The sequence below is a fragment of the Cetorhinus maximus genome, unplaced genomic scaffold (assembly GCF_964194155.1).
Source record: "Cetorhinus maximus unplaced genomic scaffold, sCetMax3.hap1.1 HAP1_SCAFFOLD_1722, whole genome shotgun sequence".
NCBI lineage: Eukaryota > Metazoa > Chordata > Chondrichthyes > Lamniformes > Cetorhinidae > Cetorhinus > Cetorhinus maximus.
This window is the reverse complement of record NW_027597662.1, coordinates 45,544-70,753: the sequence shown is the minus strand read 5'-3', so window position 1 is coordinate 70,753 and position 25,210 is coordinate 45,544. Positions and strand designations below refer to the sequence as shown.

General features: G+C 43.6%; 1 protein-coding gene across 1 annotated transcript in view; it reads left to right on the top strand.

Moving 5' to 3' along the window:
- Nucleotides 1-1,659: 1,659 nt before the first annotated feature.
- The window catches only part of LOC144676591 (proteasome inhibitor PI31 subunit-like), a gene marked incomplete at its 5' end in the record, with an annotated part of 60,756 nt that continues 37,205 nt past the window's right edge, over nt 1,660-25,210 (top strand). Inside the window, 3 exons of the mRNA XM_078536975.1 lie at nt 1,660-1,812; nt 3,496-3,578; nt 15,902-16,099. Coding sequence (XP_078393101.1) covers nt 1,660-1,812; nt 3,496-3,578; nt 15,902-16,099 — 434 coding nt within the window. The remainder of the gene's footprint in view (nt 1,813-3,495; nt 3,579-15,901; nt 16,100-25,210) is intronic.

Genomic DNA, 25,210 nt, shown 5'->3' with positions numbered 1-25,210 from the left:
AGATGAATCTCCTGGACACTGTTGCCAGTGATACTTGAAATCATAGGGAGCACTTAAAAACAAAGTGTTCAATTGCAAAAGTTAATAGTCATAAAAATATTCTAAAGCACAGCCAATGAAGTACTTTTAAAGTGTAGTTGTTGTAATGAAGGTAGCAGGGTAGCAAATTTGCGCACAGCTAGATCCCACAAACAGTAATAAGTGGCCAAAAATCTGTTTTAATGATGCCAATTGAGGGATAAGTACTGGTCAGGACATCAGGAAGAATGATCCTGTTCTTTAAAGTAATACTATGGAATCTTTTATGTCTACCTGAGAGGGTAGACAGAGCCTTGGTTTAATGCCTCACCCAGAAGGTGGCACCTCTGATAGTGCAGGACTTCCTCATTGGGAAGTGGATGGATTACGTGCTCAATTCTCAGGACTGGAGCTTGTACTCACAACCTGCTGACTCAGATGAGAGTGCTACCAACTGAGCTGCAGCTGGCAAATAGGTAGATCCTGCTTACCTCAGTTCAGAAAGTTTAGCAACGCCAAAGCTTGGACTACTGAAATGTGTGCAGAGAATTTAATTGGCTACGACCATACAGCCTAGAGGCACATAGCACTGGTAATCAATTTTTCCACAAGAGATCTTAAATATAAGGTGGTCACTAACAGATTAAGTAAATAATTTAGGAGGAATTTCTCTACACAGCCTGGTTAGGATGCGGAACTCTCCCAAGTGGAATGGTTGGAGCAGAGAACGTTGATGTATTTAAGGGAAGTTTAACATCCATGAGGGCACAGGGATCAGAGGGATATCAGGGCTGGGTGGGAAGAGCTACTTTGAGTGAGAGGAGGCGCATGGAGTATCAACATCAGCGTGAATCTGGTTCTGTGCTGTTGAGTTTTTGTAATTTTCTAAAAAACTGCTTCACACCAACTCCAAACTCAGAATGTTACAGAGATAAAAACAAAAAACTGCAGATGCTGGAAATCCAAAACAAAAACAGAAACAGAAATATCTGGAAAAACTCAGCAGGCCTGGCAGCATCGGCGGAGAAGAGCACAGTTAACGTTTCGAGTCCTCATGACCCTTCAACAGAACTAAGTAAAAATGGGAAAGATCTTTTAGATAATATCATCGCCTTCAACACCTCTTTGTTCTTTTGTCTGTGACATCTTTTGGTTATCTCCACCTATCACTGGCTGCTTGTCCCAACAACCACCCCCACCCCACTTTCCCCCCCCCTTAAACCAGCTTATATTTCACCCCTTTCCTATTTTTACTTAGTTCTGTTGAAGGGTCATGAGGACTCGAAACGTCAAGTGTGTTCTTCTCCGCCGATGCTGCCAGACCTGCTGAGTTTTTCCAGGTATTTCTGTTTCTGTTTTTGTTTCAGAATGTTACACCACTGAAATAGGCCCAACTGCTGTATGCTCCACACAACCCTCCTTCCATCCTACTTCATTCTGCCCTAACAACATAACCTTCTATTCCTATCTCCCTTATGGTACACATCCAGCTTAATTCCCTTTTCAATGCACCTGTGTAAATGTGGCATTAAAGGCAATATTTAAAATAATTCCGGAGAAGTTAAATTTTTATCCTTAATGGATATTTTACATTGAGATTTTGTTGGTCTAACAGATTTTGTGTATGTGTCTGCTTTGCAGGCCTCGACTGATGAGAAGAAGAAGGAGCTATTACCCACGGGCTGGAATGTCAATCAGGAGCTGTACACTTTGCGTTATAGCTCGGATAATAATCAGAAAGTACTTCTGTTAAAGGCAATCACTGTTGATTCCAGTCTGATCGTTAATGTTATGGTAAGTGTATAATTAATCTGGTATTTGAATGAAATTTTATTGTATTCCACAACGTGCAGAGGCAGATTTGAAACCCATTAGACTCCACTGGCGTGGAGCTTATTGCGAGCCCTGTTTTGATGGCCCAGTGGAATGCTCTTTGGGCCCTCCATTGGTAACAGTGCAGTGACAGGAAGAGAAGCCATTGCAGGATGGCATATCTTGTGGGATCAAATGAGTGCAGTCCTACTGGGCTGAACCGATAGCTATGAGGATTTTGTAGAGGAGGCTGCTGTGGCTGGCTATGTCAAAGTCTGCAGAGAAGCCAAGGCATTCAAGGAGGAATAGTGCACCACAATCATGGAGAGGCAGTGTTTTTCTTCATTAGTAGTGCTTTAAAAATGCAAATTATTTTTGGTGCTGGGACCGCTAATGTGCCTAGTATACATTACCAACTTGAGTTGAGAATCACACTGCAAACTATTCAGATCCATAGACGATAACAAATTAGCGCTAGGGGTGAATAGGCAAAGCAAGTGGGCTAACCAGTGGCCAATAAAATTGGCCTAAAAATGTGTCTGAAATACTTATTCTGAGAGTGATGTTGAAATAGACAACAATGAATTGAAAGTGATTCAGGACTATTAATAAAAAAAAGCAACTTGCATTAATATGCCATCTTTTCTGTCCTAAAGCACTTTCCAGTCAGTGAAGTATTTTTGGAAAGTACTCTCTTTGTATTGTAGAAAATATAATCGTAAACTTGCGATGGTTCAGTCATCCCAGAGCAGCAATCAACAAACTAAATGGAATTTTGTGGTACACAGGCAAAGCAATAGAATGCAAGTTGGGGGAAGTCATACCAGAACTGTATAATTAAGCCATACCTTGTGTACTGAGTGCAGTTCGGTCTTGGAGACATTTAAGTCCTGTAAATTGTGCATATAATGGCATGAGCCTAAAAGCTAAATGTTAAAATTATCACCCTTGTTTTCAATTCTCTCCATTAGCCTCCTCCCCTCCCTATCTCCGAAATCCCACCCAGTCGTAAAGCCCTTTGAGATCTCTGTGCTCTTCCAATTCTGGCCCCCTTGCACATTCCTGATTTTAATCACACCACCATCGGCAACCAAACCTTCAGCTGCCTAGGTCCTAAGCTCTGAAATTCCCTTCCTAAGCTTCTCCACTTCTCTCTATCTCCTTCTTTAAGAAGCTCCTTAAAACCCACCTCTTTAAGCAAGTTTTTGGTCACTTGCCCTGATATTTCCTTTTGTGGTTCGATGTCATTAATAACGCTCCAAGGATTTACAATGATAAAGGCACTATATAAATGCAAGTTTTGGTGGTGTAGTTTCAAAGGACAAGAGGTGTGAGGAAAGACTAAAGCGACTTGAGTTTTTGATCCATGAGGGAAGGGGACAAGGCGGGACCAAGTAGATGCAATTAAGACTGTACAGGTAAAGAAGGGGGAAACCCAAACACTACTGAAGTAGGACAGTAGCTCAGGAGGTCTCAGCAAAACAGCAAAGGGAAAATTTGGGGCTGGTGCCCTGAATACTTGATAGAAAGATCAGCTAGGGGAAGAAAAGCTGTTTGATTGGGAGGCTGAATGAATGAAATGAGATTGACTGAATAGCCTTTCTCAACCCTGTCTATCTTTTTTATCTTGTATCTAATCATTCTACTGCTTTTGTTTCTTTTCAGAATTGCCAGTCTGAACAGGTTGTAGATTTGACAGTGAATTTAGATGACTATATCAGCTCAGATCACCTACAGCAATATGACAGGTAAATATACAAGAAGGGTTGGTTCCTGACAGAAATGCACAGTGAATCCAGTTTGACAATTAGGATAATGGCGGGATGCAATCGTGACGAGTATTGGGGTCTTTATTTATACAATGGTGGTCAGTTTTCCTTTTAACATTCCACTATTTGTTCCCCTAAATGCCAAATACCACCCTAGACTTCCTGCCCAAAGCACTGTTCTGATTCCCACATCTTCACAGTGTCGAAATTAAGACTCATTGCTTTGTTTCTACTTCATTCTTTTCTAGGACCTCAAATGAGCTCCTTCAGTATTCCCCTCCTCTTCCAGTTTATAGGCTTTTAAAATCCAAACTGGTTCATCAACCCTGCTCCATCCATCCTCTATTTATTCACAGGATTTGGGGCATTGCTGGCTAGGCCAGCATTTATAGTCCATTCCTAGTAGCTGTGGAGATGGCGGTGATGAGCCGCCTTCTGGAATACAATTGAGTGGCTTGTTAGGGCTTTTTAGAGGGCAGGTAAGAGTCAGCCACATTGCTGTGGGTCTGGATTTACATGTGTGCCATACGGGGTAAGGATGTAGAGGGTAAGGATGGCAAATTTTCTTCCTGAAAGGACATTAGTGAACCTGATGGGTTTTTACAACAATCATGTAGATTCATGACAAAAACAGAATTACCTGGAAAAACTCAGCAGGTCTGGCAGCATCGGCGGAGAAGAAAAGAGTCGACGTTTCGAGTCCTCGACCCTTCAACAGAACTGAGTATAGTTAGGAGAGGGGTGAAGTATAAACTGGTTTAAGGTGGGGGGCGGGGGGAGAGAAGTTGAGTGTGGGGTGGTTGTAGGGACAAGCAAGCAGTGATAGGAGCAGATAATCAAAAGATGTCACAGACAAAAGGACCAAAGAGGTGTTGAAGGCGGTGATATTATCTAAGAAAATGTGCTAATTAAGAATGGATGGCAGGACACTCAAGGTACAGCTCTAGTGGGGGTGGGGTGGACAGACTGACAAGGTATTAGTTGTGGTCGTTATCACAAAGTCGATCTTTTTATTCCAGATTTATTTAACAAATTGAATTTAAATTCCCCAGCTGCTATAGTGGGATCATACGAACATATAAATTAGGAGCAGGAGTAGGCCAGTTGGCCCTTCGAGCCTGCTCCACCATTCAGTAAGATCATGTGGATCTGATTGTAACCTCAATTCCACATTCACATCTACTCCTGATAGCCTTTCACCCCCTTGCATATCAAGAATCTATCTCCCTCTGCCTTAAAAATAGTCAAAGACTCTGCTTTCACTGTCTTTTGAGGAAGAGAGTTCCAAAGACTCACAACCCTCAGAGAAAGAAATTCTTCTCATGTCTGTCCTAAATGGATGGCCTCTTATTTTTAAACAGTGGTCCCTAGTACCAGGTTCTTCCACAAGAGGAAGCATCCACTCCACATTGACCTTGTCAAGACCCCTCAGGATATTATCTGTTTCAATCAAGTCGCCTCTTACTTTTCTAAACTCCAGTGGATACAAGCCTAACCTGTCCAACCTTTCCTCATAAGACCACCCGCCCAATCCAGGTATTAGCCTGATAAATCTTCTCTGAACTGCTTCCAACGCATTTACATCCTTACTTAAATAAGAAGACCAATACGTTTTTTTCTTATTCATTTGTGGGATGTGGGCATCGCTAGCTAGGTCAGCATTTATTTTTCATCCCTAATTGCCCTTCAGAAGGTGGTGGTGAGCCGCCTTCATTAACAGCTGCAGCCCATATGGTGTAGGTACACCCACTGTGCTGTTACAGAGGGAGTTTCAGGATTTTGATCCAGCGACAGTGAAGGAACGGTAGAATGGTGAGTGTTTTCACAGAATGACAGAATCACAGTGCAGAAGTGGCCCTTCGGCCCATCGAGTCTGCACCGTCACGTGAGAAACACCTGACCTACATACCTAACCCCATTTACCAGCACTTGGCCCACAGCCTTGAATGTTATGACGTGCCAAGTGCTCATTCAGGTACTTTTTAAAGGATGTGAGGCAACCCGCCTCCACCAGCCTCCCAGGCAGTGCATTCCAGACCATCACCACCCTCTGGGTAAAAAAGTTTTTCCTCACATCCCCCCCTAAAACTCCTGCCCCTCACTTTGAACTTATGCCCCCTTGTGACTGACCCTTCAACTAAGAGGAACAGCTGCTCCCTATCCACCCTGTCCATGCCCCTCATAATCTTGTACACCTCGATCAGGTCGCTCCTCAGTCTTCTCTGCTTCAACAAAAACAACCCAAGTCTATCCAACCTCTCTTCATAACTCAAATGTTTCATCCCAGGCAACATCCTGGTGAATCTCCTCTGCACCCCCTCCAGTGCAATCACATCCTTCCTAGAATGTGGTGACCAGAACTGCACACAGTACTCCAGCTGTGGCCTCACCAAGGTTCTATACAACTCCAACATGACCTCCCTACTTTTGTAATCTATGCCTCGATTGATAAAGGTAAGTGTCCCATATGTCTTTTTCACCACCCCACTAACATACCCCTCCGCCTTCAGAGATCTATGAACACACACGCCAAGGTCCCTTTGTTCCTCAGAACTTCCTAGTGCCATGCCGTTCATTGAATACTTCCTTGTCAAATTACTCCTTCCAAAATGTATCACCTCACACTTTTCAGGGTTAAATTCCATCTGCCACTTAGCTGCCCATTTGACCATCCTGCCTATATCTTCCTGTAGCCCAAGACACTCAACTTCAGTGTTAACCACCCGGCCAATTTTTGTGTTATCCGCAAACTTACTAATCCTACCCCCCACATAGTCATCTATGTCATTTATATAAATGACAAATAATAGGGGACCGAGCACAGATCCCTGTGGTACGCCACTGGACACTGGCTTCCAGTTACTAAAGCATCCTTCTGTCATCACCCTCTGCCTCCTACAACTAAGCCAATTTTGAATCCACCTTATCAAATTACCCTGTATCCCATGTGCCTTTGCCTTCTTTATAAGTCTCCCATGTGGGACCTTGGGGCTTTGCTGAAATCCATATAAACTACATCAACTGAACTACCCTCATCTTCTCACCTCCTCAAAAAATTCAATCAAACTTGTTAGGCATGACCTCCCTCTGACAATGCCATGCGGACTATCCCTGATCAAACCTTGCCTCTCCAAGTGGAGATAGATACTCTCCTTCAGAAATTTCTCCAATAGTTTCCCTACCACTGACGCGAGACTCACTGGCCTGTAGTTCCCTGGCTTATCTCTACAACCCTTCTTAAATAACGGAACCACATTAGCTGTTCTCCAGTCCTCTGGCACCTTCCCCGTGGCCAGAGAGGAATTAAAAATAGTTTTGGAGGAGAACCTCCAGGTGGTGGTGTTTGAATGTATCTGCTGCCCTTGTCCTACTAGATGGTAGCAGTGGTGGGTTTGGAAGGTGCTGTCCAAGGAGCCTTGGTGAGTTCCTGCAGTGCATCTTGTAGACAGTACACACTGCTGCTACTGTGCGTCGGTGGTGAAGGGAGTGGATGGGGTGCCAATTAAGTGGGCTGCTTTGTCCTGGATGGTGTCAAGCTTCTTGAGTGTTGTTGGAGCGACACTCATCCAGGCAAGTTGGGAGTATTCCATCACACTCCTGATTTGTGCGTTGAAGATGATGGACAGGCTTTGGGGAGTCAGAAAGCGAGTTACTCGCCAGAGATTCCTAGCCTCTGACCTGCTCTTGTAGCCACAGTGTTTATATGGCTAGTTCAGTTCAGTTTCTGGTCAATGGTAACCCCAGGAAGTTGATAGTTGGGGATTCAGTGATGGTAATGCCATTGAATGTTAAGGGGCGATGGTTAGATTCTCTCTTGTTGGAGATGGTCATTGCCTGGCATTTGTGTGGTGTGAATGTTACCCACCACTTGTCAGCCCCAGCCTGGATATTGTCCAGGTCTTGCTGCATTTGGACATGGACTGCTTCAATATCTCAGGAGTCGCGAATAATTCTGAGCATTGTACAATCATTAGCGAACATCCCAGTTTTGACCTTATGATGGAGGGAAGGCCTGATGAAGCAGCTGAAGATGGTTGGGCTAGGACACTACCCTGAGGAACTCCTGCAGTGATGTTCTGGAACTGAGATGCTTGACCCCCAACAAGCACAACCATCTTCCTTTGTGCTAGGAATAATTCTAACCAGCGGAGATTTTTCCCCTGATTCCCATTGACTCCAGTTTTGCTAGGGCTCCTTGATGCCACACTCTGTCAAATGCTCTGTGTTGTCAACACAGTTCAGCTCTTTTGTCCATGTTTGAATCAAGGCTGTAATGAGGTCAGGAGCTGAATGGCCCTGGCGGAACCCAAACTGAGCATCAGTGAACAGGTCATTGCTTAGCAAGTGCTGCTTGATAGCACTGTTGATGACCCCTTCTGTCGCTTTACTGGTGATCAAGAGTAGACTGATGGGGCAGTAATTGGCTAGGTTAGATTTGTCCTGCTTTTTGTGTATAGGACATACCTGGGCAGTTTTCCACATAGCCGGGTTGATGCCAGTGTTGTAGTTGTACTGGAACAGCTTGGGTAGGGGTGCGGCAAATTCTGAAGCACAAGTTTTCACTACTCTTGCCAAAGCATTGTCAGGGCCCATAGTCTTTGCAGTATCCAGTGCCTTCAGCCGTTTCTTGATATCACGTGGAGTGAATCGAATTGGCTGAAGACTGGCATCTGCTGGGAGCCTCTGGAGGAGGCTGAGATGAATCATCCACTCGGCACTTCTGGCTGAAGCTTGTTGTAAATGCTTCAGCCTTATCTTTTGCACTGATGTGCTGGGCTCCCCCATCATTGAGGATGGGGATATTTGTGGAGCCTCCTCCTCCAGCGAGTTGTTTATTTGTCCACCATCATTCACGACTGGATGTGGCAGGACTGCAGAGCTTAGATCTGATCCATTGGTTGTGGAATCACTTAGCTCTGTCTGTCATTTGATGCTAATGCTGTTTGCAGGCAAGTAGTCCTGTGTTGTAGCATCACCAAGTTGACATCTCATTGTTAAGTATGCCTGGTGCTGCTTCTGGCATGCCCTCCTGCACTCTTCATTGAAACAACCTGGCTTGGTGGTAATGGTAGAATGGGGGATATGCCGGGCCATGAAGTTACAGATTATGATTGAGTACAATTCTACTGCTGCTGATGACCCACAGCGCCTCATGGTTGCCCAGTCTTGAGTTCCTCGATCTGTTCGAAATCTATTCCATTTAGCACGGCAGTAGTGCCACACAACACAATGGAGGGCATCCTCAGTATGAAGATGGGATATTGTGCGGTGGTGACTCTTACCGGTACTGTCATGGACAGATATATCTGCGGCAGGCAGGTTACTGGGGATGAGGTCAAGTATGTTTTTCCCTCTTGTTGGTTCCCTCACCACCTGCCGTAGATCCAGCCTAACAGCTATGTCCTTTATGACTTGGCCAGCTCAGTCTGTCGTGGTGCTACCGAGCCACTCTTGATGATGGACATTGAAGTCTCCCATCCAGAGTACATTCTGTGACCTTGCCACCCTCAGTGCTTCCTCCAAGTGGTATTCAACATGGAGTAGTATTGATTCATCAGCTGAAGGGGGTGACGGTACATGGTAATCAGCAGGAGGTTTCCTTGCTCATGTTTGACCCTATGCTATGAGACTTCATGGGGTCCGGAGCATATGTTGAGGACTCCCAAGGCAACTCCCTCTTACTGTATACCACTGTGCTACCACATACCTAGGGACGGTGATGGTGGTGTCTGGGACATTGTCTGTAAGGTATGATTCTGTGAGTATGACTAGTCTGTGTGACAGCTCTCCCAATTTTGGCACAAGTAAGGAGAACTTTGCAGGGTCAACAGGGCTGAGTTGCTGTTGTCATTTCCGGTGCCTAGGTTGATGCTGAGTGGTCCGTCCTGTTTCATTCCTTATTGTCTTTCTAATGGTTTGATGCAACTGGGTGACTTGCTAGGCCACTTCAGAGGGCATTTAAGAGTCAACCACATTGTGTGAATTTGGAGTCACATGTAGGCCATTTGACGGAAATCTGATGGCAGATTTCCTTCCCTAAAGGACATTACTGATTGGTTTTTATGACAATTGACAATGGTTTCATGGTCATCGTTAGACTTTTAATTCCAGATTTTTATTGATTGAGTTCAGATTCCACCATCTGCCACGGTGGGATTTGAACCTGGTCCCCACCATTACCCTGGTTCTCTGGATTACAAGTCCAGTGACAATACCACTACATCACTGCATCCCCCTGTGTACAGTACACAATACTCCAGATGTGGTCTCACCAGTGCCCTGTATAACTGAAGCACAACCTCCCTACTTTTGTATTCCGTTCCCCTCGCAATAAATAATATTCTATTAGCTTTCCTAATTACTTGCTGTACCTGCATCCTAGCCTTTTGTGATTCATGCACTAGGACACCTAGATCCCTCTGCATCTCAGAGCCCTGCAATCTCTGGGATGTGAGCTCATGTCTCTAGACCACTGGTCCAGTAACATAATCACTATGCATGACATAGTCATACAATCTCTTCAGATATTTCTTTTACTTACTTTCCCTGTGGAGAAGCCTTTTCAATTTTAACTTGGATCAAAAATATCTCCAGACTAATTACACTCCAGAGGCCAAGCGGGTCAAAGCACTGCCCTATGTGGTACTGATCCATACAGAACAGGTAGGTTTGATTCCTATTGTGTGCTGAGTTTGCTGATCTGAGGTTGGGTGGTAGACTAGATAGGGGTCCGAACTCCACCAAGGTTCCTGTCCCCCAAGGAAGCTCGTTCCATTTGGATGTTCTTTAGGATTAGGCTACTATAAAATATAAGCAGAAAATACTGGAAATACTCAGCAAGTCTGGCAGCATCTGTGGAGAGAGAAACAGAGTCAACGTTTCGAGTCGGTATGACTCTTCTTCGCTTCTTGTACCTTAAATGAGTGTTTGGGGCCTTCAATGATGAGGAGAGGAGGTAAAAGGGTCAATGTTGCATCTCCTGAATTTGCATAGAAAGGCATTATGAGAAGGGGACAGGGTGGTGAGGAGAGGTTGCAGTGTCAACAGTTCACTTTGGAATACTGAAAGGAGAGGGGAAGATGTGTTTAGTGGTGGCATCACACTGGAATTGGCAGAAATGGCAGAGGATGATCCGTTAAATATGGAAGCTGATAGGGTGGAAGGTGAGACCAAGAGAAACCCATTACTACCCACTTTGGTTTTGTCATTTAATGTCTCCTGTCTTCCACTCTATCTCAGACCTTCCATTTTGTTCTTTTTCCACCCTCTCCATTTGACCTAATTAAAACCTATTACATTTCTAACTTTACCAATTTGAGAAGAAAGGTCATTGACCTGAAACATCTCATTTTCTCTCTGCACAGACACTGCCAGACCTGCGGAGTATTTCCAACATTTTCTGGTTTTATTTCAGATTTCCAGCATCTGCACTATTTTGCTTTTGCTTCAGGATTAGACTAAACTGTGACGTCCCCTCCTTGCTGTTGAAGAACCTACTGACGTAGCCTCTGCTTACACGAGGTATTGCAGAATGAAGTCAACACCGCTTAGAGGGTGGGAATAAGGTGGGGAAAGGGATGCACCCAACAAATTAGCCTTGCTGGTAACAGCGTTGTCATTGTTGCATGTCCCTCAATTCGAGGATGCCCCCTGCTCAGCGCTCTGTGTTTCATGTCACTGAACAGGCTGATTGTTGACCCGAAGAACTTTGGGCACATGGGGCAGATGTCCCACGAGGCAGTGGGACCTGGTGTTCAGGATTTGCATCCTTTTCTTTCCTTCTCTGCCGGTCATTCAGCCTCATCATTAAATCGTTGTGACTCAAAGCGTGGTGCAGCTTGATGGACAAGTTGTCATCACTTTGAACGATTGGTAGCGCGCTCCTCCCAGTCACTGACATCGCTGCTGCTGTGTTTCAAGGAGAGCTTCAGAGTGTCTTTGAAGCGTTTTCTTTGTCCTCCCTTGAAACGCTGATCTTTTGAGAGTTGAGAAACAGGACCCTGTTTCTCATGGATGGGATGGGAAGGTGCTTTATGGCCATCTGGACACAGTGCCCAGTCCTCTGAAGTTGATTTTGCAGGAATTTTGCCTGAATGCTTGTGGAGTTGGCTTCAAGAGGACAGACACTAGCATTTATTCGACAGTCCTCCCATTGAATCCAGAGGATACAGCGGAGGTATTTCTGATGGAATTTCTCTAGTGCTCATATGTGCTGCTGACACACAGTCCAGGTCTCGCTGCAGTACAGGAGTGTGGTGACCCTCAGCCCCTTGAGCCTCTTCTGCATTTTCTTTGATCATACCAGCTCTGCCCCTCAACTCCATTTTCTCGGTATCCCTTGATAAATAGAGAAGACTGAGTTGTGAGTTTATAGAGGTCTTTAAAAAATTATGAAGGATTTCAATAGAGTAGAGATGTTTTCAATTTTGGACAATTCCAAAATTAAATGTAAAATACTTAGAAATATAAGATAGTCACTAATAAATCCAATAAGAAATTCAGAAGAAACTTCTTTACCTAGAGAGTGGCGAGAATGTGGAACTTGCTACCACGTGGAGTGGTTAAGGTGAATAGTCTAGATGTACTTAAGTGGAAGCTAGAGATGTACACAATGGAGAAAGGAATAGCAGGATATGCTGGGATGGCGAGAGAGTAAGGTTGGAGATGGCTTGTGTGGGGCATAAATACCTGTATAAAGCAGTTGGGCTGAATGCCCTGTTTCTGTACTGAAAAATTCTATGTAAAAAAGCTATTGATTTCAGTCTTGAAAATTTAACTTTCCACGCACACCTACACCCATACCACCCCCCGCCACCCCCCTCATCCAGCCGCTTTTGTGTGGAAAATTCCTGATTTCCCTCCAAATGGCCTGGCTCTAATTTTAACATCATTTTATTCTGGACACAGGAGTAGCTGTAAACCAGTTACCAGACTCTCTCCAAATGCCCAGCTCCTATTTTTCAGGAGTTTCAACATATTCTCTCAGGCTGCCTGGGCTAAGTGGCAGCCCTTTTGACCTTTGCTGCATTTTAATTGAAGTCCAAAGGAAATAAAACTTTTAATGTGCTCCCTCTGGGTCATGAGGAATATAAGTAAAACCCAGGAGGAAGGAAGTGTTTTATTGCCTGAGCTGGCAGGTTGGGCCTGAAAGGATCTCATCACTTGTGAGGAAGACAGAGTGGAAGCAAAATCGGTGCTCACAGTAGCACAGTGACTGTAATTTGCTTGCTTGTCAGTCGGGAATGGTATTGCTGCATGTCAGAATAATTCCACTCCCAGCGCAGCCTGCTGATTTCTCTGCAGCAGCTCTGGCTTTAACATTTTGACGGACCCAAAATGCTGCATTCTGCAGGAGTGTTCGATATTAGGCTGTCTCTGGCAGCAGGCCAGCAATCAGACAGTATGGTTTGACTTTCACTGGATCAAGAATGAGAGCACATACGTCATAAACGGCACTATACAATTGTAAATAGATTAAGGAAAGTGTTAACAATTTCTACAGCACCTCTCATGACCTAAAGATGTCCCAAATTATTTTTTAGCTGATGGAATACGTTTGAAGTGGAGTCACTGCTATAATGTAGGGAAAGTCAGCAGCCAATTTGGGCATAGCAAGATTCCAGCAACGAGATTAGCAACCAGATCAGCTGCTTCAGCGATGTTGGGCGAGGGATAAATATCGTAAATATTGGTCTGGCCGAGAGGAGAACATCCCTACTTCAGGATGTTTTACGTCCACCTGAGAGGGCAAATGGTGTCTTGATTTAACATCTCATTTGAAAGATGGCTTCTCTGACAGTGCAGCATGCCCTCAGTACCGCACTGGGAGTGGCAGCCAAGCGTTTGTGCTCAAGTCTGTGGAATTGGGCTTGAACTGACAGCCGCCTGGCACAGAGCTGGAAGGGCTACGCACCAAGGCGTGACTGGCAAAAATGGAATTGTTATCAAACTGCAGGCTTCTTCTTTGAAAGGAGTCTAAGCACTGGTTCTTCAAAGGCACTGAGTCTCACTGAGGGGTGCTTCTGTGAGCCCACACACCCCTGGTACCTTGTTGGGTATCTGGTATCTTGGGTTGCGAGCTAGCTTTACAAACTCCACAGGCATCACATTGATGCTGTGCTCACTTGGTGGTGTGCTGGACTGCACTTTCTGGCATGGTGACAGGGATCTCAAGCTGATTTTCCCAGCTCCACCTCTGTCCCAGATCCAGAGCCAGTTGTGAAGCAAGTACTGTCCACAAACAGTCCAAGAATGGGAAGTCAGATCATCTTGGTCCAAACCAAGGTATATCTGTAACCACTCAGTTCTGGAACTATCCATTTCACATCTTACTACATTGTTTTCCAATAACCCTGGATGTGTACACACATGAAGGAAAAATTTTTTTTATCCATTCACGGGATGTGGGCATCACTAGCAAGACCAACTTTGTTGCCCATCCCTAATTGCCCTTGACAAGATGGTGGTGAGCTTCTTTCTTGAACTGGTGCAGTATGTGTGGCAAAGGTGCTCCTACAGTGCTGTTAAGTAGAGAATTATCAACCCATAGTTTGATAAAGGATATAGTTCCCCAAATAAATAGGAAGGCCTAGTTCTGTTAGAACGAATCCCATCTTTCATTTGGTGCACCCAACTCTGGCCAGTTGTGTATCTCATACCTCCTCCTCTTTGGTGGTCATACCTTCAGGCATCTAGGCCCTAAGCCTCTAGAATTCCCTCCCTAAACCTATCTCTGTTATACTCTCCCCGCCCCTCCTCCCTCCTCCTCCTGCCTTTCTCTCTCTGTCCTCTCTGTGTTCCCCTCCCTTTCTCCTTTAAGGCAATCCTTTAAATCTACATCTCTGATCAAGCTCTTGGTCACCTGTCCTAATACCTCGTCCTTTGGTTTGGTGTCAATGTTTCTTGTCTGGCAATGCTGCTGCGAAGTGTCTTTGCATTCTTTATTACGTTAAAGACGCTATATAAATGCAAGTTGTCATGGTTGTCTAGTCTTGCATCCGTAGTAGCAGGAAAAAATGGCCAAAGAAACTCAATAAATGACGTGGGGAATAAACAGCTGAGGGGAAAAAGGAAAGCACAAACATTAAAAGAAAGGAGCTTCTTTTCTTTTTTCATTACAAGTCAAAAAATCGATTCTATCTCGAGGAGCTCAGAAAGAGCTCTCCTGTCTGAGGAAATAAGTAACTTGAGTATTCCCCAGAGCTCTTCAAATGTATCGGAGACCTTGAGCTCAGCGGATAGTTTTGCACCTTTTGCTTTTTCCCCGTCAGTTTCAGAGAACTCAACTTTCATCTCCCAGGATAATGGGCCTGTGGCTGTGGAGAATTTAGGTTCAAGTTGGAAGCAAAGGGCAATGGTTGACGGGTGTTTTTGTGACTGGGGTTCTGCAGGGCCTAGTATTAGTTCCTCTGCTATTCGTGGCATATCTCATTGATTTAGACTTAAATGTAGGAAACATGATTAAGATGCTTGTAGATGATACAAAAATTGATCCTATGGCTGGAAGATATGAGACTTTTATAATTGTAGCAAGGATTACAAAAACTCTGCAATTTTACTGTTTTTTGAAGATGGCAGAACAAGTTGAGAAGCCTGTTTAATAAGACAAATAGGATCCTTGGCTTTATTAATGGAGTAATAGAGTTCAAAAGCAAGGAAGAAAAACGCTGGTTAGACCTCAGTTAGACTATTCTGCTCAATTCTGGGAACCACACTTTAGGAAGCTTTGGAGAGGGTGCAGAGGCGATTTCTTAGAATGGTATCGGGGATAAGGCACTTCAGCCATGTGGAGAGACCAGAGAAGCTGTTGTTATTCTCCTTAGAGCAGTGAAGGGGGATTTGATAGAGGTGTCTAAAATCCTGAACAGTTTTGATAGAATAAATAAGGCTAAACTGTTTTCAGTGGCAGGAGGGCTAGTAATCTGGGGAACAGATTAATTGGAAAAAGAACCAAAGAGGAGATGAGAAACAAGTTTTTTTTTAAACAGCAAGTTGGCATAATCTGGGATGCACTGCCTGAAAGAATGGTGAAAGCAGATTCATCAATAGCATTCGAAAAGGAATTTGCAGGGCTATGGGGAAAGAACAGGGAGAGTGGGACTAATTGGAACATACATGCAAAGAGCCTGCATAGGCATGGTGGGCCAAATGGCCTCCTTGCGTGCCATATAATCCTAAGGAGATATTCAAGTCAGTCTCCCCGGTGTCACAAATACTCCCCACAGTTGTCAGTTTCCTCATTTATCAAGTACTATTTTTTGCTGCGCTAATGGAAATGTTTTTCTGCCGCTTCTCCCAAACAGAGTCTTCAAGAAGGAAGAGGAGTTGCGGAGTCATATTGAATCAACAATAGTTTGTCCTTTAGTTGGCACGAAACAGAGGGCTGGAGGGGGACCACAGAAAGGAAAGAAACCAGTTCGTCCTGTTCCAGGTGCTCAACCACACACAGACACCAACCCACTCTTCATTCCACCCAATACACCCCAGAGGCAGCCCCCCTGGTAAGTAGGGATTCTCATTACTATTCAGAAAGATGGAGCAGTGGGCACACTGGGGGCAACTTTTAGTTTAACATTTAAGCACAAATTAAGGTTGGTCAGGAGACGGGGATTCTATAAATTGCAAAGTTTTATAGAAAGATTGCATTTACACAGCGTCACTGTCACACTAAAGGAAAACATGGCCATTAGTATGTGCACAGCAAGTTCCCACAACAGGAGACCCTCCTCTGCTCTTTGAGAAGTAGTATGAGAACTTTTAAGTCCAACTGAGAATGCAAGTTGGACCTCAGTTTCACATCTCTGAAAGGCGACACCTTCGACAGTGCAGCACTCCCCCAGTATTGCACTCGAATGTCAGTCTGGATTACATGCTCATGTTTTTAAAGTGTGTCTCAAACCCACAACCTTCTGACTCTGATAAAAGTTCTAGCATGGCAAACAGGATTAGATAAGGAAGAAATGTGCATTCAGTTAGCACCTTCCACATCCTTGGGAAGCCTCTTTAAACTTTGATGAAGGAGGTGCTGCTCTCTCTGGGTCCCCTACCCCATAGGATGTCTAATGAAAATAAGACACAGTTGCAAACAGGATGTTAGCTTGTAACCTTGTTTCTCCAAATCTGTGGCACTTGCTATAGCAATATCTTAACAGAGAGAGGGGAAAAATCACAATCTAAATAATAGAATTTAACAGCACAGAAGGAGACCATTCAGTCTATTGTGCCTATGCTAGTTCTTTTGAAAGAGATAAATCATTCTTGTTTTTTATGCGAGGACAGAATGTGCTCTTGATTTGAGCTCCACGGGGCTGGTGTGATTTCCATGCTGCACACGTACACGCCTGCCAGCAAGAATTTCATTATATCTTGTCGGGTGCATCACCAGTCAACAGAAGTGGGAATTTTGGTCAATATTTTGTGTGTAGTGACATTAATGAGACAATCCTGTGACAGAGGAACCTCAGTGGGCACCTCAGTGGGGGTAGAATGCTTTAACTGCAGGAAATGGAAAGACTGGCAGGAGATGTGATACTGTTTCTCTGAACAATGAAAGGTAAAGATAAGCAGGTTAGTTAGCATAAAAACCAAGCACATAAATGACAAAACTGGCAAAGCCTCGAGCACAATTCTAAATGAGAAGTGACCAGATAAGAGGGTATAACAAATAGAGTGCTGGAACTTCTTGCTTCCTATTCTGGGTGTGTTGATGCCTTTAGAAATGTACTGAATCAATACCAGTTGAGGACGTGAGCTGAGATGTTGCCAGCTCTGTTTGGTTCACACGGGTGTTAAGGAAATGAGTGTGTTAGGTGTGGGGGTATCTGTGTTTGACATCGTTATAGGTACTGTGGAAGGAGTGTTTTGATTGGCAAGTGGCCTTTTCTGTTATCATACACACTGGAATGTTGACAGGGTACACTAAGCATAACCAACTCCCTTGGCGTAGCTGCTGAATATATTATACCGCAGTTATGATGATTTAATAAATTATTGTTATAGAAAGAAAGAATGGCATTTATATAGCATTTTCATAGTCTCACGATATCTTGAAGCACGTTCCAGCCCATAAAATACTTGTGAAGTGTAGTCAATGATGTAATGCAGAAAACCCAGCTGCTAATTTGTGCTCAGCAAGCTCCCACAAACAGCAATGTTATAATAACCAGCTAATCTGTTTTAGTGATGCTAGTTGAGGGATTATATATTGGGCAGGAAACCAGGAGAAATCCTTGATTCTTCTTCAGAATAGTGCCATGGGATCTTTTATATCAACTTGAGAGGGCAAGTGGGGCCTCAGTTTAGTGTCAACTCTGATAGTGCAACATTCCCTTGACTGTACTGGGAGCTTCAACCTAGATTTTGTGCTCAAGTCTTTGGAGTAAGCTTTGAATCCACGGGCTTCTGACTCATGAGCCATGGTTTTACACCTTAATGTAAATGGAATGGCACATAACTTCAAAGCATCTATGACCGTAGAGTTATAAGGAGTCATAGGTTGAAATTCGTAAAAGGCAAATTTGTGACATATTATCAGGAAAGACTTATCACTTCAGAGGAAGAGTGAGGAGCACAGGCAATGGGACACAAGGAATGGTAGTGGAGATAAACAGCCTGAACTCAGGTACCAAGAATAGATATCAAAGTTTGCTGATAATACTAATTGGGAAGGAATTATCAGACTGTCAGACAGATTGCAGGAGGACGTAATCAGGATAGGGAGACGGGCAGGTAAGTGGCAGACGCAGGTTCATACAAACTCTAGACTGAGATTCCAGTGTAGTATTGAATGAGTGCAGCACAGTTGGAGGTGTCATCTTTTGGATGAGGTGTAAACCAAGGTCTCAACCTACCCTCTCAGGTAGCCATCAAGATCTCATGGCACGATTCCAAGAAGAACAGGAGTTCTCCCCAATGTTCTGACCAACCTTTAGTAAAACATAATTTCTGGGTCATTATTTCTATTTCTGTTTGTGGGAGCTTGCTGTGTACAAATTAGCAGCTTTGATTTCTACATATAACAGTGAATAAACTTTCTAAAGTGTTTTTTTTAAATTCATTCACGGGATGTGGGTGTCACTGGCTGGACCAGCATTTATTGCCCATCCCTAGTTGCCCTTGAGAAGGTGGTGTTGAGCTGCCTTCTTGAACTGCAGCAGTCCATGTGGTGTAGGTACACCCACAGTGCTGTTAGGGAGGGATTTCCAGGATTTTGACACAGTGACAGTGAAGGAACGGCGATATATTTCCAAGTCAGGATAGTGAATGACTTGGAGGGGAACATCCAGGTGGTGGTGTTCCCATCTATCTGCTGCCCTTGTCCTTCTAGATGGTAGTGGTTGTGGGTTTGGAAGGTGCTGTTGAAGGAGCCTTGGTGAATTCCTGCAGTGCATTGACTACAAAGCACTTTGGGACACCCTGAGGCCATGAAGGGTGCTAAATAGATGTAAATCTTTATTTTCTTAATATAGAAGATAATGCATTTTGAATAAAAGAACAAAATAAATGGAAAATTTACCTCGCATGACAATTTTTTTCTTTAGTCCTTCATGGGGCTTCTCTGACTAGGCCAGCATTTGTTGCCCATCCCTAATTGCCCTTGATCTGAGCGGCTTATTAGACCATTTCAGAAGGCAGTTAAGAGTCAACCACATTGCTGTGGGTCCGGAGTCACATGTAAGCCAGAATGGGTAAGGATGGCAGATTCCTATTCATATTCCTATCCCTAAAGAACATTAGTCAACCAGATGGGTTTTTACGACAATCAATGTTAGTTTCATGGCCATCATTACTGAGACTAGCTTTCAATTCCAGATTCATTATTTCAAATTAAACTCCACCAGTTGCTATGGTGGGAGTTGAACCCATGTCCCCACTGCATTAGCCTGGGCCCCTGGATTACTAGTCCTGTCACATTACCACTAAGCCACCATCTCCCCTAAAGGAGCATTTCACTGCCTGGAAGAGAAAAGAGAAATTGGTGTGCAGATAATTTTATCTATAAAAGCCGTGATTATTCTGTTTGAAACAATGGTTAGTCGAGATCTGGAACACCTTACTATATGACAGTTGTGGGAAATATGATACTCATGCTGAGGCTTCTTGAGTTACAAGGAAAGGCTGTCACAACTAGGGCTCTGATTTCTCAAACAGAGAAGATTGAGGGGGGAGAGTTGAAGGTAAAGGGAGATTAGCTCCACCGATGGGTAAATGGGAGCCTAACGGTCATAATCTCAGCAAAGGCAACTGAATGAATGAAAGAAACTTTTTCATACAATTGTGAGAATGTGGAATGTTCTGTCACAATTTCTAATTGATGATCAATCGTTTACCGTATTCAAAACACGTTATTGAATAATTACTTTAAAAGAAGAATGTAGAGGAGCAGCCCTGTGCTCATTGACCTACATGGGCTCCCAGTCCAGCAATGCCTCCACTTCACGATTCTCATCCTTGTATTCAAATCTCTTCAAAGCTCAACTTTACCTATCTCTCTTAAACCTCCTCCAACCTCCAGTACTCTGAGATCTCTGTACTCCTCCGATTCTGGCCTCTTTGCATCCCCAATTTCCTGTGCTCCACATTTGACGATTGTGCCTTCAGCTGCCCAGGCCTTCAGTTCAGGAATTCCCTCTCTAAACCTCTCCACTTCTTCCTCTTGCTTTTAAAATGCTCTTTTAAATCTAACTGTTTGACCAAGCTTTAGATCACCTGTCCTAATATTTCCTTCCGTGTCAAGTTTTTGTTGTTGCATTGCTGTGAATCACCTTGGAACATGTTGCTACATGAAAAATGCTAGTTAAATGGAAGTTGTGTTACACGGAAGACAGCAGAAAATGTGGCAGTCCTTGGAGGGACATTAATTCAACACAGGCAGGAAAGACCTCCCTTTGTGCTAAAGTTTCTATTATTGAGGTTATATTTCTTATATTTTTTAAAGGGATTAACTGGCCCTTAAGTGGAAGGTATCCTGAATAGAACTTTTAGACTCCTGACCAGGTGTGAGTTGTATCAGTGCGGTAAATCACAGGCTTTTCCTGAGCGCTCTCAATCTTATGCGAGCTGCACTTACTATGTTTTTGAGGCTGTCAACTACTATAGTTATATAATAATTCATTTCTTCATCTCTTCCTGCATTCTGCCTCTTCCCCCCTTCTCTGGAGACAGACTCCAGGCTAGTCATCTCCAGGCTAGTTCAATTTGTTATGGTCTGCTGGTTGTAACGCCGTCAGTAGAGTCTTGTGTTGTTTCTACCATAAGGTGAGGCTTCTCACGGTAGTTCTTGAAGCTATTGACCGGCATTCAGGACTGTTTGAATTTAAATCTCTTGTAAAGAGAATGAATTGTTAAGAATTCCTAACAAAAAACATAGGCCGAAACTAAGTAGCTCCATATTTGCAAATTGCACAGGAAAGAAAGACTTATATTTATGTTTTGTAATGTAGGAAACAGAGCACCCAATTTGTGCACAGCAACATGCCACATACAGCAATCAAATAAATGACCAGATTATCTGTTTTAGCGAACTGAAGAGAAATAGTGCAGTGGGACCTCTTATGTCCACATGAAGCGGCAGACAAGGCCTCCACTTTAATTCTAGCCAGCAAGCCAGCACCTCCCAGTATAGCACTCTCTGCAATGGAGCGTCAGTCTAGATTTTGTGCCCTTGAATCCACAACCTTCTGGCCCATGGTCAAGAATGCTACCACTGAGCCAGGGCTGCCACCTAAATACAAGAGACTCCTCGCTGCTTATTATTATGCTATTAATTGACAGTTCTTGTAGGTAACTCTGTGAACATTTGAATGCTGCGTTACTTCTGTTCCCCTTGTATGTGTTTCATTCACCAAGGAAATCCTGTGTGATGAACATTATGGAATACTGGATGTGATTGGAAGTGCCCTTAACAGGCAGCACGAGAGTGAGAGATTCACTACTGTGCACACACTTTTTGAGAACAAGCTCTTCGATTTAAAACAAAAATAAAAATACCCGGATAAACTCAACAGGTCTGGCAGCATCTGCAGAGAGGAACACAGTTAACGTTTCAAGTCCGTATGGCTTTTCAACTGTTGAAGTGTCATACGGACTCGAAACATTAACTGTGTTCCTCTCCGTAGATGCTGCCAGACCTGCTGAGTTTTTCCAGGTATTTTTATTTTTGTTTTGGATTTCCAGCATCCGCAGTTTTTTGCTTTTATCTCTTTGATTTAAGGTTGTTTCCTCCAAAAGTCAAACATTTTTATCATTTGTTCACAAAGTTGTTTGAACCAGAGAGGAGCTGAGGAGAATAAATTTTATGCTGAGTAACTGTGATCTGGGATGCATTGCGTTAGAGGGTGGTGGAAACAGATTCAGAAGTAAATTTTAAAAGAGAAATCAGTTAAAGAAAGAGCTGAGGGGAGCAGACTTTAAGTTAAGAGGGTTGTTGGGGCAAAGGTACCCCTTTGGAGCAGTGGTATTCTGCTTGGCACGACCACAGACCTGAAAGTGTGCTTGTAAACTAGTGTTGAGTGTACTTGGGAATCCAGGGAGAAGGTGAGATTGAAACTCTGTGAGGTTGGCCATTGTTAAAGCTGTCCAAGTGGGAGTGACTTTTGGAGAGAATTCCAAGGAGAGATCTTTGAAAGTGAATCTGGGAATCCTTCGTGAGACAGAGTTTCAACAAAATTGTTTGACTTGGTGTTTACTGGCATCTGGGTGGGTTCTTGAGAAATCGATGGATTTTTTCTTGCCATTTACTCTGTGGTGTGTCTGGCCACAGTTTGTCTGTTAATTCACATGTACCTCACACTTAACCTGAATGTTAGAACATGAGATACGTGTTATAATTTAATTTATCTTTCTTAGTTTGTATAGTAAAGTTTGCTTTTGTTTGTTCAAAACCCGTGGAATCTTGTGGCTTTATTCCAGATCTTGAATCTCAGCCTTCATCTACTTTAAACAAAATGTTATTGGTCCCTAACCAGATCTGGCCCCACGTCCTGGGATCTGGCCAAGGATCATAACACTGCAAATTAGATGATTAAGGGGTGATTTGATCAAAGTTTTTGTACGTTGGGAGATATGATAGGGAAGATGGAGAGAAATTATTTCCGTTGGCTGTGGAGTTTAGGATTAAGGTACAAAATTAAAGCCGGACCTTTCAGGAGTAATGTTAGACACAAAGGATGGTCGAAGTTTGGAACACTCATCCATAAATGACAATTGCTGTTAGATCATTGTTAATTTTAAATCTGAGATTGATAGATTTTTGGAGGGTATTAATGGATATGGGGCAAAGGCGGGTATATGGAGTTAGGTCACAGATCAGCCATGGCCTCATTGATTGATGGATCAGACCCAGGACTAAATGGCTTCCTCCTGTTCCTAGGCAACATTGGTCTGCCAATGTTGCACTGGCACTTATTAATAAGCCAGCTTCTCCTCACCAGGAGCCCCCAGAAGGGCACGTCTTTCACTGTCCTTGAAATGCAGCTCACACATTTGTTCTTTAATCCTAAACAAAGGGTTGGATTTTCTTCGTAGTGTCTTCTGGGACCCAGTGGGTGGCACTCTTGCCTCTCGGTGAGAAGGCCACAGATTCAAGTCCCGCTCCAGAGATGTGTGCACAGAATCTCTAGGCTGACCCTTCAATGCAGCATTGTTGGAGATGTGGCCTTTCAGATGAGACATTAAAGCGGGGCACAGACTGCTCTCACATGCAGATGTAGAAAATCAAATGGCATTATTCAAAGATTAGCAGGGGAGCTCTGGCCAATATTCACCACTTAATTAGCAAAGGCAGATTAGGTGGCCATTATCTCTTCACTGTCTATGGAATCTTGCTGTATACAAATGAACAGAAAGAAGGCACTGCTAGCCCTGCTTCTTAGTAATGAGGTGGGCCAAGCGGATCAAGTGTCGGAGAACATTTAGGGGATAACAGTCATTGCATCAGGCTGGCTATGGAAATCCAGGGTAAAAATAATTAACCGGGGGGAAAGCCAACTTCAATGGGGTAAGAACAGATCTGGGCTGAATGAACTGAAGTCAAAGGCTGGCAGGCAAAATGGTAGCTGAACAGTGAGCCACCTTCAAAGAAGGGAGAGCTCAGGCACAGTCAAGGTATATTCCCTCAAAAGGGAAAGGTAGGGTAAACAAATCCAGAGCTCCCTGAATGTCAGAAAAGATAGAAATTAAGATAAGGAAGAAAAAGTGTGCTTATGGCAGGTGTTAAGTAGAAAGTAAAACTGAGAACCAGGCTAAATATAGAAGCTTCAGAGGGGTGGTGAAACAGCAAATAGGAGAAGCAAAGAGAGAGAGAGTATGAAAAGAAACTGGCATCTAACATAAAAGGGAATCCCAAAGTCTTCTCTAGGCATACAAATAGTAAAATGGTGGAAAAAGGAGTGTGGTCGATTAGGGACCAAAAAGGGGATTTACACATAGAGGCGGAGGAAGTAGCTGAGGTATTAAATGATTACTTTGCATCTGACTTTACCAAGGTAGAAGATGCTACCCAGGCCATGGTGAAAGAGGAGGCCATTCAGACACTAAAAGCATTTAAAATTCATAAGGAGGAGATATTGGATAAACTATCTGTACTTACAGTTGATAAGGCACCAGGACTGAATGAGATGCACCCAAGACTCCTGAGGAAAGTGAGAGTGGAAATTGTGGATGCAATGGCTATAATTTTCCAGTCTCCGATAGACTCGGGTGGTACCAGAGGACTGGAGAATTGCAAACGTTACACTGTTCAAAAAAGGGTGTAAAGATAAGTCCAACTACAGGCCAGTCAGTTTAACTTAGGTGGTGAGGAAACTCCTGGGAGCAATAATTTGGGACAAAGTTAATAGTCACACAGACAAATGTGGTTAATTAAGGAAAGCCAGTATAGATTTTTAAGGGAAAATCGTGTTTAACTAACTTGCTGAAGTTTTTGAAGAGGTGGCACCGAGGGTTGATGATGGTGGTGCTGTTGATGTGGTATACATGGACTACCAAAAGGCATTTGATAAAGTGCCACATAACAGACTTGAGTTATAGTTCATGGAATAAAGGGGAAAGTAGCAACATGGATCCAAAATTGGCTAAGTGATAAGAAACAGAGAGTAGTGGTTAATGGATGTTTTTTGGGCTGGAGGAACGTCTAAGTGGAGTTCCCAGGGTCAGTGTTGGGAACCTTGCATTTCCTGCTTTATATTAATGACTTAGACCTCGGAACACAGGGCACAATTTCAAAATTTACGGGCAATATGACACTTGGAAGCATTTTGAACTGAGTGTAGAATTTCAAAAGGAAATAGACAAGTTGATGAAAAGGGCAGACAGGTGGCAGATGAAATTTGATGCAGAGAAATGCGAAGTGATTAGTTTTGGTAGGAAGAACGTGGAGACACAGTATAAAATAGGGGGTACAACTGTAAAGGGGGTGCAGGAGCTGAGGGACCTGGATGTATATGTGCATAAGTTATTGAAGGTGGCAGAACATGTTGAGAGAGTGGTTAAAAAAAGCATACGGTAACCTAGGCTTTAGGGGAGGCGTTGGCATAGTGGTATTGTCACTGAACGTGTAATCCAGAGACCCAGGATAATGCTTCGGGACCTGGGTTCAAATCCCGCCATGGCAG